This window comes from Coregonus lavaretus (genome assembly GCF_964263955.1).
Source record: "Coregonus lavaretus genome assembly, chromosome: 32".
In the NCBI taxonomy this organism is placed as follows: Eukaryota; Metazoa; Chordata; class Actinopteri; order Salmoniformes; family Salmonidae; genus Coregonus; species Coregonus lavaretus.
In genome coordinates this window covers 26,712,350-26,738,017 of record NC_140019.1, presented here as the reverse complement: position 1 = coordinate 26,738,017, position 25,668 = coordinate 26,712,350, and the positions used below count along the sequence as shown (strand labels likewise).

The window sequence follows — 25,668 nt, the reverse complement described above, 5'->3', positions numbered from 1 at the left end:
ACAGCTAACCTTTCTTATACTTGTTTTAAGCACACAACAGTATCCCATACACTACGGGAAGGGTTTACTAGTGATGTCTCACATTCAAACCCATTCGGCATTCTCTTTGCTAGCACTATATTACCGGAATGCGTGGTAACATAAGAGATACACCTGTGGCCTACCCACGCTACCGAAGCACGATAGGCAGATGGATAATAACTCCGGCCCGGTCAATTAATATATCTATCCAAATTTCTATCATTGTTAGCCCTATGTCCACGCTCTAAAAAAATCATACTGACCAAGTCAACTCACTCCTGAGACGCAGGAGACAGATGAAATAGTACCCATTTGGCCCAACCGGACAATGTCTGAGAATACCTAAAAATCATCTGGACCAATAGGTCCTGGCTCGTAGTATTCAGTAATTCACTGACACACACACACACACACACACTCTGACTTTTCGTCAGATATACAACACCGGAGGCAACCTCTAGTATCTTGTTCAAATGGATACACACAGTTGAAGTCGGAAGTTTACATACACCTTAGCCAAATACATTTAAACTCAGTTTTTCACAATTCCTGACATTTAATCCTAGTAAAAATTCCCTGTCTTCGGTCAGTTAGGACACCATTTTATTTTAAGAATGTGAAATGTCAGAATAATCGTAGAGAGAATTATTTATTTCATCACATTCCCAGTGGGTCAGAAGATTACATACACTCAATTAGTATTTGGTAGCATTGCCTTTAAATTGTTTAACTTGGGTCAAACATCTCGGGTAGCCTTCCACAAGCTTCCCACAATAAGTTGGGTGAATTTTGGCCCATTCCTCCTGACAGAGCTGGTGTAACTGAGTCAGGTTTGTAGGCCTCCTTGCTCGCACACACTTTTTCAGTTCTGCCCACACATTTTCTATAGGATTGAGGTCAGGGCTTTGTGATGGCCACTCCAATACCTTGACTTTGTTGTCCTTATGCCATTTTGCCACAACTTTGGAAGTATGCTTGGGGTCATTGTCCATTTGTAAGACCCATTTGCGACCAAGCTTTAACTTCCTGACTGATGTTTTGAGATGTTGCTTCAATATATCCACATCATTTTCCTTCCTCATGATGCCATCTAATTTGTGAAGTGCACCAGTCCCTCATGCAGCAAAGCACCCCCACAGCATGATGCTGCCACCCCAGTGCTTCATGGTTGGGATGGTGTTCTTCGGCTTGTAAGTCCTCCTTTTTCCTCCAAACATAACGCTGGTCATTATGGCCAAACAGTTCCATTCATCAGACCAGAGGACATTTCTCCAAAAAGTACGATCTTTGTCCCCATGTGCAGTTGAAAACCGCTGTATGGCTTTTTATGGCGGTTTTGGAGCAGTGGCTTCTTCCTTGATGAGCGGCCTTTCATGTTATGTCGATTTAGGAGTCGTTTTACTGTGGATATAGATACTTTTGTACCCGTTTCCTCCAGCATCTTCACAAGGTCCTTTGCTGTTGTTCTGGGATTGATTTGCACTTTTCGCACCAAAGTACGTTCATCTCTAGGAGACAGAACGCGTCTCCTTCCTGAGCGGTATGACGGCTGCGTGGTCCCATGGTGTTTATACTTGCGTACTATTGTTTGTACAGATGAACGTGGTACCTTCAGATGTTTGGAAATTGCTCCCAAGGATGAACCAGACTTTTTTTCTGAGGTCTTGGCTGATTTCTTTTGATTTTCCCATGATGTCAAGCAAAGAGGCACTGAGTTTGAAGGTAGGCCTTGAAATACATCCACAGGTACACCTCCAATTGACTCAAATGATGTCAATTAGCCTATCAGAAGCTTCTAAAGCCATGACATCATTTTCTTGAATTTTCCAAGCGGTTTAAAGGCACGGTCAACTTAGTGTATGTAAACATCTGACCCACTGGAATTGTGATACAGTGAATTATAAAAGTGAAATAACTGTCTGTAAACAATTGTTGGAAAAATTACTTGTGTCATGCACAAAGTAGATGTCCTAACCGACTTGCCAAAATTATAGTTTGTTAACAAGAAATTCGTGGAGTGGTTGAAAAACTAGTTTTAATGACTCCAACCTAAGTGTATGTAAACTTCAGACTTCAACTGTACCTCAACAAATCCTGCCTACGGCTCTACTGGTGTATAACGTAACCTGGGTGTATAACGTAATGTGCTGCACAATTCATATAAATTCAACAATAAGGCCTCATTCCATCTTAGATTCCTCACACGGGGGCTCCAATATGTCGTGACGTGACTTTCATTATTGTGATGACTATTATTGATCCAATAATTACCTACTATGTTTAATTGTTACTAGATTAAATTAATCATGTCACAATTAACTCATTAGGAATTTGGGGCACCACGGGAAAAGTTGTTTAACGAGTTACCGTTTCCCGAATTAACTCAAGATATCTAGATATTTCTTATCATTTCACAGTCACTTATTAAATAATTACCTCTTATCAGTCTCATTCTGAACGTCACATATTCCTTGAACCTGCAAGAACCCTAACCTCATTGATGAATCAGCAATACACAAATTGGCTTAATTATTTATTTACTAACTAAATAAATAATAACACAATACAAACACACACAGGTTATTGATTACTAACGTAACACAATGAAAACAGGTCCCTAGTGGACTGGACTAACAATAGCATGAATGCTTGGGTAGAAGGAGGGTCAGAGTGGAAGGGAGAGAGAGATTTAAACTATCGTGGTTACTTTAGAAACTACGCTCACAGTAATCATAATATTTATGCACCCTAATAACGCTCATTCGCGTTAGAAATGCAACATGTAATTACGTGTAGCTGTCCTCGATAGTTGAGTTGATGATGTAGGACTCTGGTTTGCTCACCAGAGATCCCAATGTCCTTGGTAGAGGTTCTGGTCTTAGTTGTGGTTAGAATGGATACTTCAGGTGTACCAGCGGTTGTCTGAGAGGGATTGTCCTCTCCTCTCGTGTCTTTAGTGAAAGTTCTCTAGACGACTATACATGCCAGCTGCAGACTGAAATGATAAGGTCTAGTGCATTGTCTTCTTCTTCACCTCATGTAGAGGTTGAGAGTTTCAGAGTTACTCCATTTCAAACGTGTGGACTAACGGCTCACGTTTTCTGGTCTTTCTGGTCTAACCATTTTTTAACGTGTAGCTTCAGCTTCACGCTTCTTGGTCTTGTAGAAATTCAACCATTTGCAACATCCAGCTTTTACCGTAGTATGCTTGGTCTTCCTTTTGTAACGTTTATCTCATGCTTCACGTCTGCTGGTCTTGTAGAGTGTCAACCATTTTAAGCTGTGGGCTTCCTGGTCTGGTAGAAATTCAATCATTTGCAACGTTTACCTCACGCTTCACGTCTGCTGGTCTTCCTTTGGTAATGGAGTTGTAGTTTTAAACCATTTTGTAACGTTTAGCTCACGCTTCACGTCTGCTGGTCTGAGGTGAATTTCGTCACGAGGCTTTTTATGCACTCGGGGTAAAAGGGGCGTTCCATCGTGTTTGTGCTCATCTGGGCGTGGCCACTGAGAACAAATCAATATGGAAAACAATCTAATCTAGAATGCTAAAATCACATTGTTATCTTCACAAAAGTATTATTATACTTAAATCATTCGTTTTATACAACAATTTGATGCAAACCTCATAACTGGGAAGTGTAGCCCCCCAGAGATACAGTTATGCTGTTCCACCGTCTTTAAATGACATCACAACATAGTAACGAACTTGACATGATTGTTCTTTAAGTCCCCACCAACCATTTCCCACATTATTTTAAGTAGGAATATTGTTTCTTTATCCACTTTTGGATGTTGGAGTCTTGGCAGGAAGACTTCCTTTGTTAACAAAGGGGTCCTTTCTCCCAATACTTCATGGCAAGGAAGAGAAAGTCTGCACGGTATTTAGGACCGGTCATAAAACTGGCCCCCAGGAAAGGGGGTGTTCAAACCAGAGTCATGACACATAGCATATCGTTTTTTTCTTTCTTAATGGTCTCTCTTCCATCTCCACCTCTTCACTGAACTATTAACATTCATTACTGTGTTTATGCTAAGTATTTTTTAAATAACAAAATATAAAATTGTTTAGTGCACAACACATTGTTTGTGTGCAAAATTAGCTTCATGGAAACACTGTATATTTAGCTATCTTATTGCAAGCTCTGGGGTATAATGATTTAAACTAATCCATGCTGCTAACCCACTAAGAAGTCAATCGCCTCTTCCGACGCTCATGCTCTCTAGTTTGTAATGCAATCTTTAATCTTGCGGGAGTGAGTCTCGACATCTCTAGAGGCCCAACAGAAACAATGTCTCCAAACTTAGCGTCTCCAGACTGACCAGGATACAATAGGCCTGCACTCTTGATGGTAGAGCTACTTCTGGTCTGATGGTAGAGCTACATCTGGTCTGATGGTAGTACATCTGGTCTGATGACCCAGTGCAGTTTTAGCTGATCTACTCCTCTAGTTTCAGTCTTGCAACTTCCATATTTCTTCACACCGAAACCTTCATATTACATATTGACTGTTCTCCTCTCTAATGTGATGCTGCTATCAGCTAGGTGTCTGGATGTTACACGAGTAGAAATGAGAGAAGCTTTATCACGTTGGGTCTCTTCAACTCTTAATTGCTACATCTGCTGTCACTTTCAACCGTCTCACTGAGTGCCGACTCGCAAAAACCCAGCAGTTGATTCTTCTGTTATTAATAACATGGCTGTTGTTTTTGTTGCCTCTTTTCAGCATTCGTCTAAGTAACTAACTGATTAGGCAGAATACAGTTTAATATGCGCATACATACTCAAAATGTCACCCACTAAAAGGATTTACATATGGAGAAATTCACACAATGAGCCCAATATAGTTGTTTTTCTGCGGTATCTTGTCAAAGCATTGGTATAAGGTCTTTAGCACTGCCTTTAAAAATAGCTGTTACTAGACTGAAATACTCAAAGTGCTAGACGTAATCACGCTACTGAAGGCCTACTGTACAGTGAATGGCACTGTTTGCATTGTTCTGCTCAGGACCTGAAGGACTTGATGAATTCTGTTAACACCTGCAATACTTCAACATCCTCCTTGTCGTCTTAAAAACGGCAATTACTCATAATAATGTTGACAAGCGGATTGAACTCTACCCTGTTGATCCCACTTCTACCCTACAGCAGGGTTTAAGGGCTTCTAGCAGGTGTCCGTCCCAAATTCCACCATACTATTCCCTATACAGTGCACTACTTTTGACCAGAGCCCTATGGGATTAGGCTTCTATTTCGGACACACATACAGTCAGCTCTGCTGAGCCCTCAGTCTCCAGATATCTCCTGTCTCTCCCATCCTCCCTGTATTCAACACACTTTCCCACACGTCCCAGATCTGATATCAGCACGGATTGCCTCCTGTCAGTCTCACTGCAACACGGATCTCTGATAGAGACAGTGATTGTGCTGGCTGTGAAATAAGTCTTTGATGTGTCTGTTTAGGGCTGGAGATACGGCAGGAGTACAGCGGTTGATGTGTCTGTTTAGGGCTGGAGATACGGCAGGAGTACAGCGGTTGATGTGTCTGTTTAGGGCTGGAGATACGGCAGGAGTACAGCGGTTGATGTGTCTGTTTAGGGCTGGAGATACGGCAAGAGCAGCTCTATAGACACTAGGGCTGTCCCCGACTAAAAACGTGACTTTTTCTATATATTGACACATCCTATGTGTTTTCATCAAATCAACTATATTTCACTGAGCTCGTCTGATGCTTTAAGCACACGGTTTGATTAAATAATTAAGACACACAAATGACTAGTGGGAGTCCGAACAGCAATTGATTTGATTGTGCCAGGCGGGCTCAGACTTGCTGCGTTTTCTCGCTCTCCTCCCTGCTGCAGCGACCACCACAGAACATCAAAGTGTTTATCGCGCTGTCCATGTTGCTGAAGCTGCAACATAATTACAGGCATTTGACTGAAAAGTTCTGCTACCGAAATCCCTCATTTGTTTAGGAAAAACATTCCCTATTCCCTCAACCCTTGCTCTCTTTAAGTGACACATGTATGCATCGCATGCACGTGACCAAAGACCTATTGGCACGGGACTAGTATTACTAGAGAACGTTGGTTATGTAATTATTACTCCAGAATGTCTGTTATTCCAGAGAACTATTCGGACGGGATTAGTTTTTTTCCAAACTGTCCCCTGTAATTCTTTATTTTCTTCCAATAAATTGACAGTTATGACAGAAACCTGGAGGTTTCTTCCAGGCGTGAAGATACATTATTTCAACGTGTCCAGGTGATAGGGCCACACTGATAACTCCAGCTTGGCTCCCAAGTTTCTAAACCACACCAAACCACATTTCCTATAGTGTAGCCATAATATTTGAATTGAGGAAGTGTGATCATAATCAGTGGTGACCCGTCATTCAGGGCAGGTGGGGCAGAACCCCACCTGTTTTGAGTCCCACCTGTTAAACTATATAAAATTTAAAAAAATGCATTAATACGTGTCACATATCACTTTGCAAACAACATAAAAAATAAATAAATAGTTAATTGAGTTAATAAAGCTGCATACAAATATGATCTCTTTCTTGCTTTCTTGAGTAAGGCAGCTCCAAAATGCAGGCGTTTCAGCCTAGCTCAGTGCTTTCTGTGGTGGTGGGGCAGCCAGCAGAAAATACAGAGCGTAGAGGTTGGTAATGTTATCTAGTTGCGCCGTGATTGGCTCAGTGTTCTGTCACTCGTGGGGACACTACGTCACCGCAAAATCTACGGGGAGAGCTTAAATATTCAAGCCCCTTGGGTCCTGCCATAGATTTACATTAAAAGTCCCCATCCAAGAAGGCTCAAGGTCATTGGCCACAGATAAAAGGACGCCAAATCATGTTATATCTACCGTAGCTTTGATTGGACTGATCATGTCAACATCATACTTTCAAAATCTTAGCTAGCAAGCTAGACAAGCAGTCATCATCATGAATCAAGTCGACAATCTACTGGCAAATCCTTTTCAAGGATTTTCATATGAAGAGAAATTATAGATAAAACGTATCGGTGCTCATCGGCCAAACATTACACAACAAGTTGGAAATTGCTAATTCAACAATGACTGGTTTGGAAGGAATCAGTGGCTAACTGCAAGCATTGCAAAGCAATCATTAGCCTGCTATTCAGTGGAGAGGGTGTGTGGTCCAAATCTGGGTTTAAGGGTCTCTTTTCCAAGCTTAAAAGGATAAAAACATTCACATGCAACACCATGGGCCAGAAAAGGTTGAATACATTGGCCATGCTGTCAATCCAGCATGACTTCTGCCGCATTCAAAACAGCTGAAATTCGGAACTGGGAAATCTCAGACTTCAGTGAGTTCAAGACAACTGGGAACTCTGAAAAAAACGAGCTCCAAGTCGGGAACTCGGGCCTCTTTCTAGAGCTCCGACATGAAGTTCACTGACGTCATGATTCAACCTAGTTTTTTTCCAAATTTCCAGCTGTCTTGAAAGAACCATAAATCCAGAGAACGCCAGACTTTGATGACAAAGTTTGATGTCAAAATTTGCCCACAAGAAGGACCGCCGCGCCACCTTCCTGTTCAAGTGAGCACAGCACAACAAGGTGAGTCCAAAAATTTATTGTATGCTGCTGCATAAATGATGTAATATGCCAGGGAGATATGTATACTGTAGCTAAGAAAGTAATACTAAGTGCATGTTGTGTAGTAAGCTGTTAGTATCCCATGTGCCTCTGCCTAATAATTTGGTCCCTTTTCACCTTATAACTTAGCCTACTGTTCTGACTTGGTGGTGCACATGTAGCCTATAGCCTGTTTAAGAGAAATGTCATCATCGAATATTGTAAGAGCTTTCATTGTCTGCTTATATGCCCCCTTTATTTATCCTACGGTTGTGACTTGGTGTACAGGGAGAACACTGAAAGAACGGCCCATGTTCTGAATTCTGTCGCTGCACATTTCAAAAGTGATTAACAAAAAGTTATGAACTATGTCCGTCTTAGCTCGCTCATTAATGTCTTAATCGAAATTACGGATTGCCTCTTATCCGCTCATCGTTCCCTTATGCCATAGTTTGTACATCTCAATTGTCAGTAGGAATTACATTTGTTGAAGCAAGTCAGCCATATCAGCTCTGTTTTTTAAAAAGGCAGTAAATGAGGCTGAATGAACTGTTTCACTGCCAGACAAGGCTCCGCTGATAGCCAGGTGTAGCGGTGGTAAGGATTCACACAAAGCTCTGCTGTTGGGACAGCTTTATGTAGGCCCTAACAGTTTGTGGGCACCGTTTGTCACTGTTATAGTGCAATGAATATATTGTTTAGTGTTGTGTAGTGGCTTTGCTGGCATGCATTTAAAAAAAAAAAAATGGGGGGGGGGGGGGGGGGGGGGGGTTTGCCCCACCAAGATTTACATGCTAAAATCGCCACTGATCATTATCATTAGGATATTGTAGCGATTCGCAGTATGTCCTAAATGCCCCACAGCCTTCAGATGTGAGCTAAACTGTACAATTGCACTTGAGATGCATTTTAAGGCTATGGATGAGAAAGTTAACTTATAATTTCCATAAGTTTAGGTCAGTTGTATGTTGCTGCTTTGCGATCTATTAACAGCAAGGTTGCATTAAATAGGCTCAGAATTTTTTACTGATGCATTTGGCGATATTCAATTCATAGGTACAAAACATAAACAAAAGCATTCACTGTGAAAGTTGATAGGCTACATGTAGGCCATTCATATATAGTTTATGCGCAGCACTTCGTTCAATTTATCAAATCAGTTATTGTTTTCTTGCGCAAACAGCGAGCAACACCTTTCAAACTCAGACATTTCTCTCAAAACACAGGGATGTCGATTCGGACGGGACTAGTATTATCAGAGGACATTGGAGTTCGCCAAAAAGCAGTAGGTTATTCTGGCTTGAATTGTTACTCTTCTGCCATGTAAAAATTACTGCCATGGCAGATTCGGACGGGACTAAAATTACAGATGTGGCGTTTTGTTCTCGTGCACATAATTACATTACCCGACCTCCCCAGTAAAACTAATCCCGTCCTAATAGGGCACAATAAGACCTATAGCCAGGACTTTACCGTTCTGCCGAGACCAAAAAATGCTGCACCCTGCATTATAGTCCCAGTAAGCGAATTGACGTTGAAAAGACGTCTAAAAGACGTATTTTCCAGACGTTGGAAGTTAGGTTCAATTTAGGTTCTGAATGAAAGGTGAAAATGTATTTTCTGCATGTTTAAAATATATATTTTCCAGGATGCTAAGGTGGCATATTTTCTGGACGTTGAAATCAGGTTCATTTTCGGTTCTGAATGAAAGTTGAAAATACTTATTTTCCTGATGTTGAAATTAAGTATTTTGGGCGGATGTTGAAAGGAGGCGCAATTTTGGTTCTGAATGAAGGTTGAAAATAAGTAATTTATAGACGTCTATGTTTGGACCAAATCAAGGCTGGTTCAGACCGGACCAAATCTGAACCAAACGTAGACGTCTATGATTGGTATTTGGTCCGGTCCGGACCAAATCTGAACCAATGTCCATGGATGTGGAAATCAAGGCCGGTCCGGAACTGCACCAAAAAAAGATGTCCAAAAGACGTTGGCTCGTGTAGCCTACCATGTTCGCCCCCAATGGAATTGTATGAATGCCCATCCATGTGGTAGGCCCACCATTTGTAAATTAGGCTATTGCATTGGCTTTATTAGTCCCGATTCATGTGACTAATCAATTTGGCTATTTAAGCTCTGAATATCAGCTACCCAACTTTATCAGGAGTCATCTCGAGCATTTGCAATGCGTTTACACAGCGGGAAATATTATTTTCAAAAAAATGTACGGATTCAAACTTGAAACCACTGATCATGACAATGGGGTGAAACTCCTGGCCAACAGTTGTGATTGTCCATTCCATATTGTCCATTTTTCTTTGACCTGACCTGTTTTAAGGATATGTTGCTTTGTTAACATGACAGCTCTTATTTGTTTTTGATTGAGCACCATTTAGGTTAGGCTATTTGATCGGAGAAACCGGATGTAAAAAGAAAAAAAGTAAAAAGTGTCCGTCTCATTATTACATTGTCATACATTTTACCTCCAGAAAAGGCCACATGCTCTTTCTACCATATCCTATATCTGCTACATGATTTATGTTAGATTCTTTTTTTGACAGAACGTTGGTGGAGCGCTGCAGAGATGCGTCTCTCCAACAGCACCCCGGAGAGGCGCGCTGGGAATGGACAAGCTAAATATTTTGGCCCCCTGCCTTTGACAAAGTGGGCACTGCTTATTAAAGGGCAGCATCAGAGCTCACCTAAAAAGCCCATATTCCACTGGTTGAGAGAATTTGTCATTGTGTTCAGGCAGAATTATGTGAGGTTTTATGTGTTGTTGTTGGTGGTGGTGTGTCTCGGTCAGTTTAGCTCAGAAAATGCCTCCCTCGTAAATCTGCTGCCATAGGTGGCTTCCTAATCCTGCCTAATGAGCGGGTCGGCTCCATCCTGCCTAATGTGCGGGCCGGCTCCATCCTGCCTAATGAGCGGGCCGGCTCCATCCTGCCTAATGAGCGGGCAGGCAGTGCCTATAGTGTATCATATCATTTTTTTTTTTTTTTTTTTTTTAACATTTTAGTAATTTAGCAGACGCTCTTACCCAGAGCGACTTACAGTTAGTGAGTGCATACATTTTCATAATCACATCAATCAATTGGTTTTAACAAACTCTGAACACCGTAACACGGGACAGCAAAATGGATGCAGAGGAAGAGACAAATACATTCGAAAGGGGGGAATAAACTCAGCAAAAAAAGAAACGTTCTCTCACTGTCAACTGTGTTTATTTTCAGAAACTTAACATGTGTAAATATTTGTATGAACATAACAAATCAAAAGTAAGTCAGTATCTGGTGTGGCCAACAGCTGCATTAAGTACTGCAGTGCATCTAATCCTCATGGACTGCACCAGATTTGCCAGTTCTTGCTGTGAGATGTTACCCCACTCTTCCACCAAGGCACCTGCAAGTTCCCGGACATTTCTGGGGCGATTGGCCCTAGCCTTCACCCTCCGATCCAACAGGTCCCAGACGTGCTCAATGGGATTGAGATCCGGGCTCTTCACTGGCCATGGCAGAACATTGACATTCCTGTCTTGCAGGAAATCACGCACAGAACGAGTAGTATGGCTGGTGGCATTGTCATGCTGGAGGGTCATGTCAGGATGAGCCTGCAGGAAGGGTACCAATGATGGGAGGAGGATGTCTTCCCTGTAACGCACAGCGTTGAGATTGCCTGCAATGACAACAAGCTCAGTCCGATGATGCTGTGACACACCGCCCCAGACCATGACGGACCCTCCACCTCCAAATCGATCCCACTCCAGAGTACAGGCCTCGGTGTAACGCTCATTCCTTCGACGATAAACACGAATCCGACCATCATCCCTGGTGAGACAAAACCGTGACTCCTCAGTGAAGAGCACTTTTTGCCAGTCCTGTCTGGTCCAGCGACGGTGGGTTTGTGCCCATAGGCGATGTTGTTACTGGTGATGTCTGGTGAGGACCTGCCTTACAACAGGCCTACAAGCCCTCAGTCCAGCCTCTCTCAGCCTATTGCGGACAGTCTGAGCACTGATGGAGGGATTGTGCGTTCCTGGTGTAACTCGGGCAGTTGTTGCCATCCTGTACCTGTCCCGCAGGTGTGATGTTCGGATGTACCAATCCTGTGCAGGTGTTGTTACAGGTGGTCTGCCACTGCGAGGACGATTAGCTGTCCGTCCTGTCTCACTGTAGCGCTGGCTTAGGCATCTCACAGTACAGACATTGCAATTTATTGCCCTGGCCAGATCTGCAGTCCTCATGCCTCCTTGCAGCATACCTAAGGCACGTTCACGCAGATGAGCAGGGACCCTGGGCATCTTTCTTTTGATGTTTCTCAGAGTCAGTAGAAAGGCCTCTTTAGTGTCCTAAGTTTGCATAACTGTGACCTTAATTGCCTACCGTCTGTAAGCTGTTAGCGTCTTAACGACTGTTCCACAGGTGCATGTTCATTAAATTGTTTATGGTTCATTGAACAAGCATGGGAAACAGTGTTTAAACCCTTTACAATGAAGATCTGTGAAGTTATTTTGATTTTTACGAATTATCTTTGAAAGCCAGGGTCCTGAAAAAGGAACGTTTCTTTTTTTGCTGAGTTTTTTATAGGTTGCTCAGGAAGGGAAAGTCAGATGTATGGAATAAATGTGACTAGTTGTGGAAAATACTGGAGATCAAGCAAAATAAGGTAAGGCGCAAGCGCTGCGTGCATATTATGTGTGCCAAACAGGTGCTGTGTAGATTACAATATAATTTTTCTGACCGTTTGGAACAATGTAAACACTAAATAAAGTATAAGCCTACTAGAGAGTCTGTTGTAAAGTTTTTTTTGCTAAGTCTTTATTACAGCAAAGACAAAAAATTGTCGCTATTTATTTATGAATGCACTTTCCGAAATGGAGCAGTTTATTTATTGTTTAAGGTAATTATTCAAGGTTTGCTTTATTTTATTTTAAAACTAAAATGCTTGATTGCATTTCAAATCATGAATGACTCGTATGCTGTGTGATGACATGAACGAATTAATGATTGATTGATATAGTAGCCTATAGAAGTATTGAAATATAATAAGTTACGGTATTAAGACTAAACAGGATGTGCTCTTTGGCCTACAGCTCGATGGTGGTTATACAAGGCTACTATACTAAGCCTACTAATGATAATGACATTACTTATTATAATGATTAACATAATAATAGTAATAATAATAAGAAGGAGATCAAGAAAAAGGAGCGTTATTATTATTATTATTATTAGAAAAATATTTTTTCCAGACAATTTCGAACAGTGTAAACACTACATAAATAATACCAAAGAGGCTGTTGTAACTGAAAAAAAAAGGGTAAAGCCTTTATTACAGCTAAGCAAAGCTAAAAAAAAACAGCCACATTTGTGAAGTTGTTTACTTGACATGTCGTTACGTGAGGCTTGGTGCTCACCTCACGGAATCAGTAGGTTATTAAACAAACACTCAAACAGGCAACAGAAGCAGGATCGGTCTTATTTTTGTAGATATATTGATGATTTATAAAGCCAGGCACATTTAACAGTTAGGCTATTGATTATAGACCTAATTAAGTTCAGGTTTCCTCTCTCCTCACCTTTCTTAGACAATAAGGCAAGGGCTGTTTTCTCATCTCCTCATTCTGCTGCTACCTCCGCAGCATTGTTCTCAACACCAATATGCTGGTTAACTTTGCTATGCACATAGCAACATGATCTAGGAAAAGGCCCCAATTCAACAGCGCACTGATGTGTTTCAGAACCGTAAACAGCGACCACTTTCCAACGAGGGAGAAAGCGCATTTGTTATGAAATAATATTATTGTATTAGTGTTGCACCATTGTTCTTATGTAATATAACCATATACAATTTCAGTAGCACATGACTTAGACTGATGGACTGTGCCATCCCCACGGCCTCCACAATGGATCAGTCCACTCAGACAGGTGCCAATCAGACAGGTGTCTTGTACACCACTATTTTCTTTTACTACTGCTCGACTAAAGAAATCTCTGTCGACCAACAGCCTATCGACCAAACAAACGACTAAATGGGGTCAGCCCTAATAGACACACACTTTAGTCAACTAGTAGTCGGATACAAAGCTTAGGCATCACACACACCTTAGTCCTGGTATATTTATGGTGCTGCTGTATACTCCATACTAACTTAGTGAACTTGTGGTTAGTGTCCGCCCTGAGATTGGAGTGTTGGGGTTTCGATCCCCAGTCCAGTCATACCAAAGAATGTAAAAATGAGACCTGATGCATCTGCTTGGCACTCAGCATTAAGGAAATTAATTGGGGGTAATGCCCTTCAATAGACAAGCGGCCTGTCCAGGGGGTGGACAGTTCCTTGACTTTTTCCACTTTGTGACGTTCAGCCTTATTCTAAAATGGATATAAAAAATAAAATAAATCCTCAGCAATCTACACACAATACTCTATAATGACAAAGCGAAAATAGGTTTTTAGACATTTTTGCAAATGTTTTAAAAATAAAAAACAGAAATATCTTATTTACATAAGTATTCAGAACCCTTGCTACGAGACTCGAAATTGAGCTTAGGTGCATCCTGTTTCCATTGATCATCCTTGAGATGTTTCTACAACTTGATTGGAGTCCACCTGTGGTAAATTCAACTGATTGAAGGAATTGTCCGTAGAGCTCAGAGACAGGATTATGTTGAGGCACAGATCTGGGGAAGGGTACCAAAACATTTCTGCAGCATTGAAGGTCCCCAAGAACACAGTGGCATCCATCATTCTTAAATGGAAGAAGTTTGGAACCACCAAGACTCTTCCTAGAGCTGGCCGCCCGGCCAACCTGAGCAATCGGGGGAGAAGGGCCTTAGTCAGGGAGGTGACCAAGAACCAGATGGTCACTCTGACAGAGCTCTAGAGTTCCTCTGTGGAGATGGGAGAACCTTCCAGAAGGATAACCATCTCTGCAGCACTCCACCAATCAGGTCTTTATGGTAGTGGCCAGACGGAAGCCACTCCTCAGTAAAAAGGCACATGACAGCCCGCTTGGAGTTTGCCAAAGGGAACCTAAAGACTCTCAGACCATGAGGAACAAGAATCTCTGGTCTGATGAAAACAAGATTTAACTTTTTGCCAAGTGTCACGTCTGGTGGAAACCTGGCACCATCCCTACGGTGAAGCATGGTGGTGGCAGCATCATGCTGTGGGGATGTTTTTCACCGGCAGGGACTGGGAGACTAGTCAGGATCGAGGCAAAAGATGAACGGAGCAAAGTACAGAGAGATCCTTCATGAAAACCTGCTCCAGAGCGCTCAGGACCGCAGACTGGGGCGAAGGTTCACCTTTCAACAGGACAACGACCCGAAGCACACAGCCAAGACATTGCAGGAGTGGCTTCGGGACAAGTCTCTGAATGTCCTTGAGTGGCCCAGAGCCTGGACTTGAACCCGATCGAACATCTCTGTTGAGACCTGATAATAGCTGTGCAGCGACGCTCCACATACAACCTGAAAGAGCTTGAGAGGATCTGCAGAGAAGAATGGGAGAAACTCCCCAAATACAGGTGTGCCAAGCTTGTAGCGTCATACCCAAGAAATCTTGAGGCTGTAATTGCTGCCAATAAAGTACACAGTAAAGGGTCTGAATACTTATGTAAATGTGATATTTGCGGGGGGGTTTTAAAAACGTTTTTTGCTTTGTCATTATGGGGTATTGTGTGTAGATTGATGAGGGGAAAAACAATTTAATCAATTTTAGAATAAGGCTGTAACCTAACAAAATGTGGATTAAGTCAAGGGGTCTGAATACTTTCTGAAGGCGCTGTACTTGTACTTCAAGCTACAGAAATGGGAGATGGGCTCCTGCCCTATGGCCAGTTCTGGCTGGGACAAAGCTTACTTACATTGTATCCATCTGAGGGTTACCATCTGCATTAAAACACTACTAGAATATATCCTCTACTATTCTATTTTCTAATCCACAGTGCATTAGAGTGGATCTGACCATTGAATAATTGATTAAGCAAGTAGGCGAGATGTATGCATCTTGGCTCGTTAGGCTAACATGCTTATTGGCTGCTCACCGTGTATGTGTGTGTGTTGCTCTTCACACACACACAACATTTACAGCAGATGTTTGCTGACCGTGGGTTGATGTCATTTACACCGGTCACTAACCTTTTCACTAACCTTGCCGTATGCAAAGTGGGTGTGTTCAAACGTTGTCAGTATAATCTCCCTGATCAGAGAAGTAGGGGGCTTCATGTTCTTGATCTAGTCAAGGTAATGAAATGTAGCGATTAGAGAGGAGTACGATTGGATTTTCAATGCGAGCGAACTGGATTGGATTGGTAATTGGGTTATATAAATGAAGTGAGTCTGTGTGTTACTCAGTGTGTGTGTGTGCGTGCGCAAAATCACTGTTGCGTGTGTGTGTGTGTCAGTGCGGATTCTCTCCCAGTGTATGCCTTCCCTCCCTCCCACCACTGACAAGACACCACCTGTTTCAAATCCCATTTGGATCTCTCACCAGACGGAAATCACACACAATCCCATTGGAGGAGTCTACATACAGTATCTTACTGTATAATCAGAACCTGCAGTGTGCTTTTCAAATCACCCCCTATCCCTACATAGTGCACCACTTTTGTAAAAGTAGTTCACTGTATAGGGAATAGGATGCAAACGCAGTCTGCTTGAGTCAGTATAAATATGGATGGAGGTGTCAGCTCATCAGTCTCATTGGTAATCACTTGAATATGGATGGAGGTGTCAGCTCCCATCAGTCTCATTGGTAATCACTTGAATATGGATGGAGGTGTCAGCTCATCAGTCTCACTCAGTGGCGGTCGGTGCCATTTAAGATGAGGACAATATTGATTTATTTTATGAGCATGGCCTCATTTCTGTTACATCATATTTGATGACTGTCATTCATATTACATTTACCCAGCTCAATGTAACATTGATATGTTTAGGCTACTTACTACATGATACTCAAACTTTCCCTATACCCATCACGAGGTTGCTACAATCTAGCCTATGAATGAAAGTTTACAGGTCGAGAGAGATGAGTAATCCAGGTGACAGACAGTGACACATGCAATACCGCCTTGCACAAACTTGTCTGAATCTAGCTGATATATGGTGTAATCATTAGTCCAACAGCTGCAAACAAGAGTTTCTATTGGATAAATTCAGGTATGTTTATCCCTGTTTTGTTCCATTTGCGAAACGGCTTTTCAACAGAATCGGCGGAACGAATACACCCCTGATCACACGCAAACACAGTTCACTTCCATAGCAGCCAGATCATTCTATAATTCCTTCTCGCATCTACGCGCTCTCCTCCTCTCACCTTTTCTCTTCACTTGTGGACTTCAGTGCACAACACATCAGCTGTCTGTGACCAGGCGAAAAAACCTTTCCAAGCCAAACCATATCATAACCGCTAACTGCTACACACAGCCAACATCATTGTCACCATATTAGCTAATGTCAAGTCAACATAAGTAAGTGAAAGTGAAAAAAATACAAAATATAGCTAGCCCTTGCTCTCTCTCGCTCTCTCTCGCGCTTGCTTCTTTCATTTTTGAAGAAATGAATTTGTTCAAAACTATTCAACTATTGTCTTTTTCTCTCTGAGTCAACTACTCACCACATATTATGCACTGCAGTGCTAGCTAACCTATGCTTTCAGTACTAGATTAATTCTCTGATCCTTTGATTGGGTGGACAACATGTCAGTTCATGCTGCAAGAGCTCTGATAGGTTGGAGGACGTCCTCCGGAAGTTGTCATAATTACTGTGTAAGTCTATAGAAGGGGCTGAGAACCACGAGCCTCCTAGGTTTTTTATTAAGTCGATGTAACAGGAGGAGGACGGAAACTAGCTGTCCTTCGGATACACCATGGTGCTACCCTACAGAGTGCTGTTGAGGCTACTGTAGCCCTTCATTGCAAAACAATGTTTTAATCAATTATTTGGTGACGTGAATATATTTAGTATAGTTTTATCTAAAAAGGATCACTTTAATATTTCACTATTTGTATTTTTATGAAATTCAATGAGGATGGTCCTCCCCTTCCTCCGCTGAGGAGCTTCCACTGGTCTCATTGGTAATCACTTGAATATGGATGGAGGTGTCAGCTCATCAGTCTCATTGGTAATCACTTGAATATGGATGGAGGTGTCAGCTCATCAGTCTCATTGGTAATCACTTGAATATGGATGGAGGTGTTAGCTCATCAGTCTCATTGGTAATCACTTGAATATGGATGGAGGTGTTAGCTCATTAGTCTCATTGGTAATAACTTGAATATGGATGGAGGTGTTAGCTCATCAGTCTCATTGGTAATCACTTGAATATGGATGGAGGTGTTAGCTCATCAGTCTCATTGGTAATAACTTGAATATGGATGGAGGTGTCAGCTCATCAGTCTCATTGGTAATCACTTGAATATGGATGGAGGTGTCAGCTCATCAGTCATCACTTGGCCAGATAACGGAGGAGCACTAGCAGTGAACTAGCTGCTGTTAACCCTGGCTCCTCTGTTTGGTCACTACCAGGCTGAGTCACAGGGTTGTTAGCTTATCCCCCCCCCCACCCCCCCTGGGGTGAACCAACGTCCCAGCGGGGTTGGGTGAGTCAACCGGCGCTTGGCCCCAATTACGGCCCACCTGTACCGTAAACCAATGTAGACAGCCCTACGGGGTCTGCCGCTCTGCATAACAGGGGCTCAGCAGATTACGCACACATGGTAACTCAGACACACAGACAGAGACACGCTGACTCATAGAGACACACACACTGCACTGGGTATGACCCACATTTTGGCCAGGATAGCGAGAGAGGTAAAGGAACACCAAAGGCATGGCCCCTGGTCTCTCAGTCTCAATGGCATGACCAGAGACAGACAGACAGTGGTGGAGAGAGACGTGGCAAAGCTGGACCTGAGCCTGCCAGAGATTGTGTGTGTGTGTGCCTGCACGCATCCGTGTTTGTTTGTGTGTCGGCTGGGGTTTTTAATCATGCTCGTGAAAGACGCTCATCAAATTGGTCGTTTTCCGTATCAGTTAATGCTGCATTTGACTGTGTACAAACCCTGGCAGGAGGTTCCTCTTCTGAAACCTGACAGATGCACAGCACCAGATAACAGACAGCATGTGAACCCTCTCCACTGTAAGTCCTAACAGAATTAATATTTACCTCTCTGAGGCTATCAGAAATACATGTTCACACCCTCATAGCCATGGTCAAGAAAACACCCTTAACTTTAGAGATTTTTGTTGCCATCTGTAAAATTATCAAACTGCTTTTTCAGGAAACATCTTGCGTTACCAACAACAGCTATTCACTATTCAAAAGTCAGTTCTAATGAGAAACAGCATCTCAGTCTACCAGACATGGATTGTGTTGTTGAAACCAGCAAAAGTACCAGCAAAAGTAACCCACAAACTCCTCAACAATATGAAAGTATAGCCAATCTACAAGGATCCACACGAGCTTTTGGAATTATTTAAATGTTTTATATATGGCACACAACAACACCCAGAGTAGATTATATATGGCACACAACAACACCCAGAGTAGATTATATAGGGCACACAACAATACCCAGACAAGATTATATATGGCACACAACAACACCCAGAGTAGATTATATAGGGCACACAACACCCAGAGTAGATTAGTTCAGCTGGGTTCCTACAGGTGGAAATGTCTTCAAATGGAAAACCAAAATGAGCTTTCAGATGGATGGCATCTCAAAATGTTTTCTCCTATTTCATGCCTACTGAACGCAACCCAGCTCTGCTCCCTTATCTGTGCTAGCCTTCTGAGATCCCTCTCAGAGACACATGAAGCCCAGCATGACAAGAACACACACACACACAGCTTCCTGCTACCTGGTGACTAATTGGAATTCCCGTCAGTGCAACCCCCAGACAACACTAAGAACCCTAGGAGCCCTCTGAGGGAGAGATGATATTGTCCCTGTGTGTTTCTATATTTTTAGTTTGCTAGTTGCTGATAAAGCAGGGGAGGACAGAGGGGTGATGGAGATAGAAATTGAACCATTGTGCCCTATACTGTTGGGTTTCCCTTTTCTCTCATGTTGCCCTAATGGTTCCTGGTTCACTATGGTATTATGTGTTATAGACACATACAGAGTGTAGACTGACCATTTGAATCCAGGTGAAAGCTATGATCCCTTATTGGACATCCAGCCAATTTGACACAACTGTGGGAAGCATTGGAGTCAACATGGGCAAACTCAATATTAGGAAGGTGTTCTTAATGTTTTGTACACTCAGTGTATGTCTGATTCACACAAAAGGGCCAAATTGAGCTCTACTGGGCTGGCCTGGTTATGCATACGCCATAGCTGCTGCAGGAAAGGACTACATAAAAATTATATATCCGAGCCAGTACGGTACGATTCAACACTATAGTGTGAATCAGCCAACTGAGTGGATAGACTTTGGCTCCACTCCTGAACAGTATAATCCTCACTCACTAGCTGGTCTAACTCATTTACATTTATACATTTTAGTCATTTAGCAGACGCTCTTATCCAGAGCGACTCATACATATTTATTTTTTATACTGGCCCCCCGTGGGAATCGAACCCACAACCCTGGCATTGCAAACGCCATGCTCTATCAACTGAGCTACATCCCTGCCGGCCATTCCCTCCCCTACCCTGGACGACGCTGGGCCAATTGTGCGCCGCCCATGAGTCTCCTGGTCGCGGCCGGCTGCGACAGAGCCTGGATTCGAACCAGGATCTCTAGTGGCACAGCTAGCACTGCGATGCAGTGCCTTAGACCACTGCGCCACTCAGGAGTATACTGGAGTATACTCCAGCAGAGCTCTTGCCCACTCGTATGGTTGTCCAGAGGACGAGTCGTCTTTTGTGTGGAGTGCCTTCTGTTTGCAAACTGGCACCACCTCCACAGTGTGTTGGACACACACACACACACTGTAGCATTGCCATGCCACAGTACACCTGATTCCTCTGTGAAGAATGTGAAGAAAAACTCCTTAAATCTTTAAGACAAATTCACTTTGTGTAGACAGACATCTCCAGAGATCGTTGCAGTAAAAAAAGTACCCACCACACAGTGCCATCAGTTAACGTCTACGACATGTTTATCCAGCGATCCAATGATATGATATTGGCCCTCCAGCCAATAGGCAGTCAGCAATTTGGTCATGTCCCCACAGCATAACGATGTGGGTGACTGGGCGTTTTACGAGGGCCAGACAGATTAATGAGAGGAGCCACAGTGGTCAAGCATCAAGGCGAGGGCAAAAACAAGGGCAATGTCCCAAAGGGCACCCTGTTCCCTATATAGTGCACTACTTTTGACCAGAACCCTATGGGTCCCGGTCAAAAGTAGTGCACTATATAGGGAATAGGGTGCCATTTGGGACGCAACCATGGGCGAACGTCGGGAGCCTAATCGGTGTATGTTTGCCCGATAAACGAGATACAGTGGCAGTCATGTAATGATGTGGAGGAGGCTGTGGGCCCGGTGGGGCGTGCTCAGATAAACATGAAGACAGCCTGTCAGACCAGTACCACAGCACCTAGCAGGAGAGGAGACTGGGGAGGTTTTCTAAGGGAACGGTGGGCAGATTCCCATTCGTTAGGCACAAAAACGGAAGAAAAAGGACTGAAACAGGGAGGGACCACCAGGACCAATAATAAATGCTTATTTTACAACGTTTTCTGTTGCATGGCCTGCTGAACACAACCCTGCTCTGTGCACATACAGTATGGATACACGCTCAATGTTCAAACCCATAAATACTGTATTCCCATAACGATTTCATTATGATAGATTGTGTCCCGTGTGTCGGCACTGGGTTAGTTAGTGTACTGAATATATTGCGTCACATGTCCTAATCACTTATTTTAAAGGAGTGGGTAACTCCCACTCGTTTTTTTATTTTTTATGTTTATTGGACAAGGTTGTGAGAAAGAGAAAAACAAAGAAGGACAGAGAGAGAAGTGGGTCGGATTCGAACCCATGCAGTGGAACAAAGATAGTACATGTGACCCAGAGGCAGACCACTGGACCACCCCAGGCCTGAAACCCCAATACTGTAACAACTTAGACCACTGGACCACCCCAGGCCTGAAACCCCAATACTGTAACAACTTAGACTACATCTCCCGACCTTGCCTCACTTAAGGACAGCTAGTCAATCTCATTTATGGTGTGTAGTCGGGTGTCTGGGACTGGACCTGAGGCCACAGTATAGGGGGCTTATGACCATGGGTAGCCTCTGCTGTTTACCCTTGAGAAAGCACCTCCATCAGTTTATCTGTAAAATATATCCTAAAACCTGTACTAATGCGAAACACAGGACAAGTATGAAAACGTAATGGAGAACAACACCGAACTAATCAATATATTACAATTGTCAAGGCAACAAATTATTGGAGGAAACTTCCAAGGGTCTCATTGGTTCTTGGCCAGTACAGTGGAGGATGCAGAACGTCGATAAACAGTTAGTACACACTTCCTGTGTAGTAGCTAGCTTCAGTAGCGAGGTCAGTGCACAAGTCAGCCTTTGCTACTCGACGGTGGCACGGCTGTGATTAGTGCTGTTGGAGTTTATGTGCTCTTGCAGTAGCAGGCTGGATGGAGTCAAGGGTTGTGGAGATCTGCTCTGACACCAGCGCTGCTAATTTATGCGGCGTTGTGAGGAATTAAACGTCTCATGTGTGCCCCGGCAACGGCTCGCTCTCATTTCATGCTCCTGGAGAGGAGCGGGGCCCACAACGCGCTACCATTGTGTTGTTATCTGACGAGCGCAGTTGTAATCCTCTCCCCCCCTCTCTCAAGACTGCGTCGCCACCCATGCTTGACATGGGCTTCAAAAAAGAGAGGGGGGGGGGGAGAGAAAGGGAGGAGAGAGAGAGAGAAGTTGGGGAGATGGGGTAAAGGTGGTGAGAGAGAGAGAAGGACATAGAAATGTGTTGTTTTGTTGTTGTTTGGGGTATAATCGACATGCCTGTTTACCGTCTGTCCTTTATAAGAGTGACCTCAACACCACCCTATATGCTACCTCTGATGGCATCACCTATACAGACGAGCTACACAGTGAACCCCTAATGGACACCACTTTGCTTTTGCTGCCACTTTCTCTTAATTGCATTCTATAATGCATATCACTTGCAGTATATGGTCTTAAGGATCTTAGGTAGACATGTCATAGACCAACATAAAAAGGAGACAGTGCTAAGCAGTGCCAATAACCTAGATTTAAGTGTAGTTATGTGCAATCAAACTTTATTCACTTAGCCCCTTTTACAACCACATTTGTCACAAAGTGCTTTACAGCAACCTGGCCTACCTAAGAGGACGCAGCAGCACAGTATCAAGGGAAAACTCCCTTGAAGGAAGAGATCTTGATAGGAACCAGACCTCCTTCCTCCTCTGGCTGTACCGGGTAGAAGTCTGAAGTGCATAATATGCCCATCTAGTCAAGACAGGTGTTCATTTAGGCAGTGCAAAAGGGCAGTCTCATCAATCACTTTAACAGTTCTTCTGCATTCAGTTCAATTCTCATCTATTTTGACAGACCAACGCAAGGTTAAACTGAAATGTTGACCTCTTGATTTCTCATTCGGTCCAAATTCCTTTAGCTGTCAACTCCGTTTCACCCCTGCCCTCTCACGCTGTTTCATCTTAGCTGAGGATATCTCCTCCTCTCCTCGGAAGGATTCTACTGGCACTGACACAATTCCATACTATGAGACCTTGGCCAACTTACAGTATCCATCTTTCAAAATCTAATTCTGTAACCACACCATTACAAATCAGGCTCACACTTTGCACATACAGTGGGGAAAAAAAGTATTTAGTCAGCCACCAATTGTGCAAGTTCTCCCACTTAAAAAGATGAGAGAGGCCTGTAATTTTCATCATAGGTACACGTCAACTATGACAGACAGAATGAGAAAAATTAATCCAGAAAATCACATTGTAGGATTTTTAATGAATTTATTTGCAAACTATGGTGGAAAATAAGTATTTGGTCAATAACAAAAGTTTCTCAATACTTTGTTATATACCCTTTGTTGGCAATGACACAGGTCAAATGTTTTCTGTAAGTCTTCACAAGGTTTTCACACACTGTTGCTGGTATTTTGGCCCATTCCTCCATGCAGATCTCCTCTAGAGCAGTGATGTTTTGGGGCTGTCGCTGGGCAACACGGACTTTCAACTCCCTCCAAAGATTTTCTATGGGGTTGAGATCTGGAGACTGGCTAGGCCACTCCAGGACCTTGAAATGCTTCTTACGAAGCCACTCCTTCGTTGCCCGGGCGGTGTGTTTGGGATCATTGTCATGCTGAAAGACCCAGCCACGTTTCATCTTCAATGCCCTTGCTGATGGAAGGAGGTTTTCACTAAAAATCTCACGATACATGGCCCCATTCATTCTTTCCTTTACACGGATCAGTCGTCCTGGTCCCTTTGCAGAAAAACAGCCCCAAAGCATGATGTTTCCACCCCCATGCTTCACAGTAGGTATGGTGTTCTTTGGATGCAACTCAGCATTCTTTGTCCTCCAAACACGACGAGTTGAGTTTTTACCAAAAAGTTCTATTTTGGTTTCATCTGACCATATGACATTCTCCCAATCCTCTTCTGGATCATCCAAATGCACTCTAGCAAACTTCAGACGGGCCTGGACATGTACTGGCTTAAGCAGGGGGACACGTCTGGCACTGCAGGATTTGAGTCCCTGGCGGCGTAGTGTGTTACTGTGGTCCTCTGTAGCTCAGCTGGTAGAGCACGGCGCTTGAAACGCCAAGGTAGTGGGTTCGATCCCCGGGACCACCCATACACAAAAATGTATGCACGCATGACTGTAAGTCGCTTTGGATAAAAGCGTCTGCTAAATGGCATATTATATTATTACTGATGGTAGGCTTTGTTACTTTGGTCCCAGCTCTCTGCAGGTCATTCACTAGGTTCCCCCGTGTGGTTCTGGGATTTTTGCTCACCGTTCTTGTGATCATTTTGACCCCACGGGGTGAGATCTTGCGTGGAGCCCCAGATCGAGGGAGATTATCAGTGGTCTTGTATGTCTTCCATTTCCTAATAATTGCTCCCACAGTTGATTTCTTCAAACCAAGCTGCTTACCTATTGCAGATTCAGTCTTCCCAGCCTGGTGCAGGTCTACAATTTTGTTTCTGGTGTCCTTTGACAGCTCTTTGGTCTTGGCCATAGTGGAGGTTGGAGTGTGACTGTTTGAGGTTGTGGACAGGTGTCTTTTATACTGATAACAAGTTCAAACAGGTGCCATTAATACAGGTAACGAGTGGAGGACAGAGGAGCCTCTTAAAGAGGAAGTTACAGGTCTGTGAGAGCCAGAAATCTTGCTTGTTTGTAGGTGACCAAATACTTATTTTCCACCATAATTTGCAAATAAATTCATAAAAAATCCTAAAATGTGATTTTCTGGAGAAAATTTTTCTCAATTTGTCTGTCATAGTTGACGTGTACCTATGATGAAAATGACAGGCCTCTCTCATCTTTTTAAGTGGGAGAACTTGCACAATTGGTGGCTGACTAAATACTTTTTTCCCCCCACTGCATAGCATATGGAATTGTATTTTGGTTGTTGCTTGAACTCATTACACCGTTGCCTAATAAATTACTACAATGTTATGGCACTACACTTAATTGCACTAATTTGTAAGAGTCTGGTCAGTTTTGTTCTATATAATGGAATCATTGCTTTATCTGCTGTTTCCATATAGAGCAAAGGACATTACATACCGGCTTCAATAGTAATTATGGAGTAATCGCATGCATAAGCGTTACATAATAGAGCCCAAATTGGTAATCCATTGACAAAGCGGAGGTCGAGAGACCCTCAGGATCTCTCTCTCTCTCGGTCTCTCTAATAAAATTCACATTTAAGTATATTAAATAAATGTAAAATGATCTAAATTGGGACATTTCTTAGTATATTAGATAAAGAGCAAAACAAATATACTTTGAATACACCTTAAGTAAATGTTTTATATTTCTCATCAACTAGACATATACTAA

General features: G+C 42.9%; 1 protein-coding gene across 3 annotated transcripts in view; it reads right to left on the bottom strand.

The window, feature by feature from the left end:
• The window catches only part of LOC311107735 (glycine receptor subunit alpha-4-like), a gene marked incomplete at both ends in the record, with an annotated part of 89,438 nt that overhangs the window by 38,340 nt on the left and 25,430 nt on the right, over nucleotides 1-25,668 (bottom strand). The window contains one exon of one of the 3 annotated variants that reach the window (XM_084150253.1): nucleotides 22,930-22,952. The exons of the other annotated variants lie outside the window; for them this stretch is intronic. Within the exon in view, the coding sequence (XP_084006379.1) occupies nucleotides 22,930-22,952 (23 nt within the window). The remainder of the gene's footprint in view (nucleotides 1-22,929; nucleotides 22,953-25,668) is intronic. 3 annotated transcript variants of the gene reach the window in all.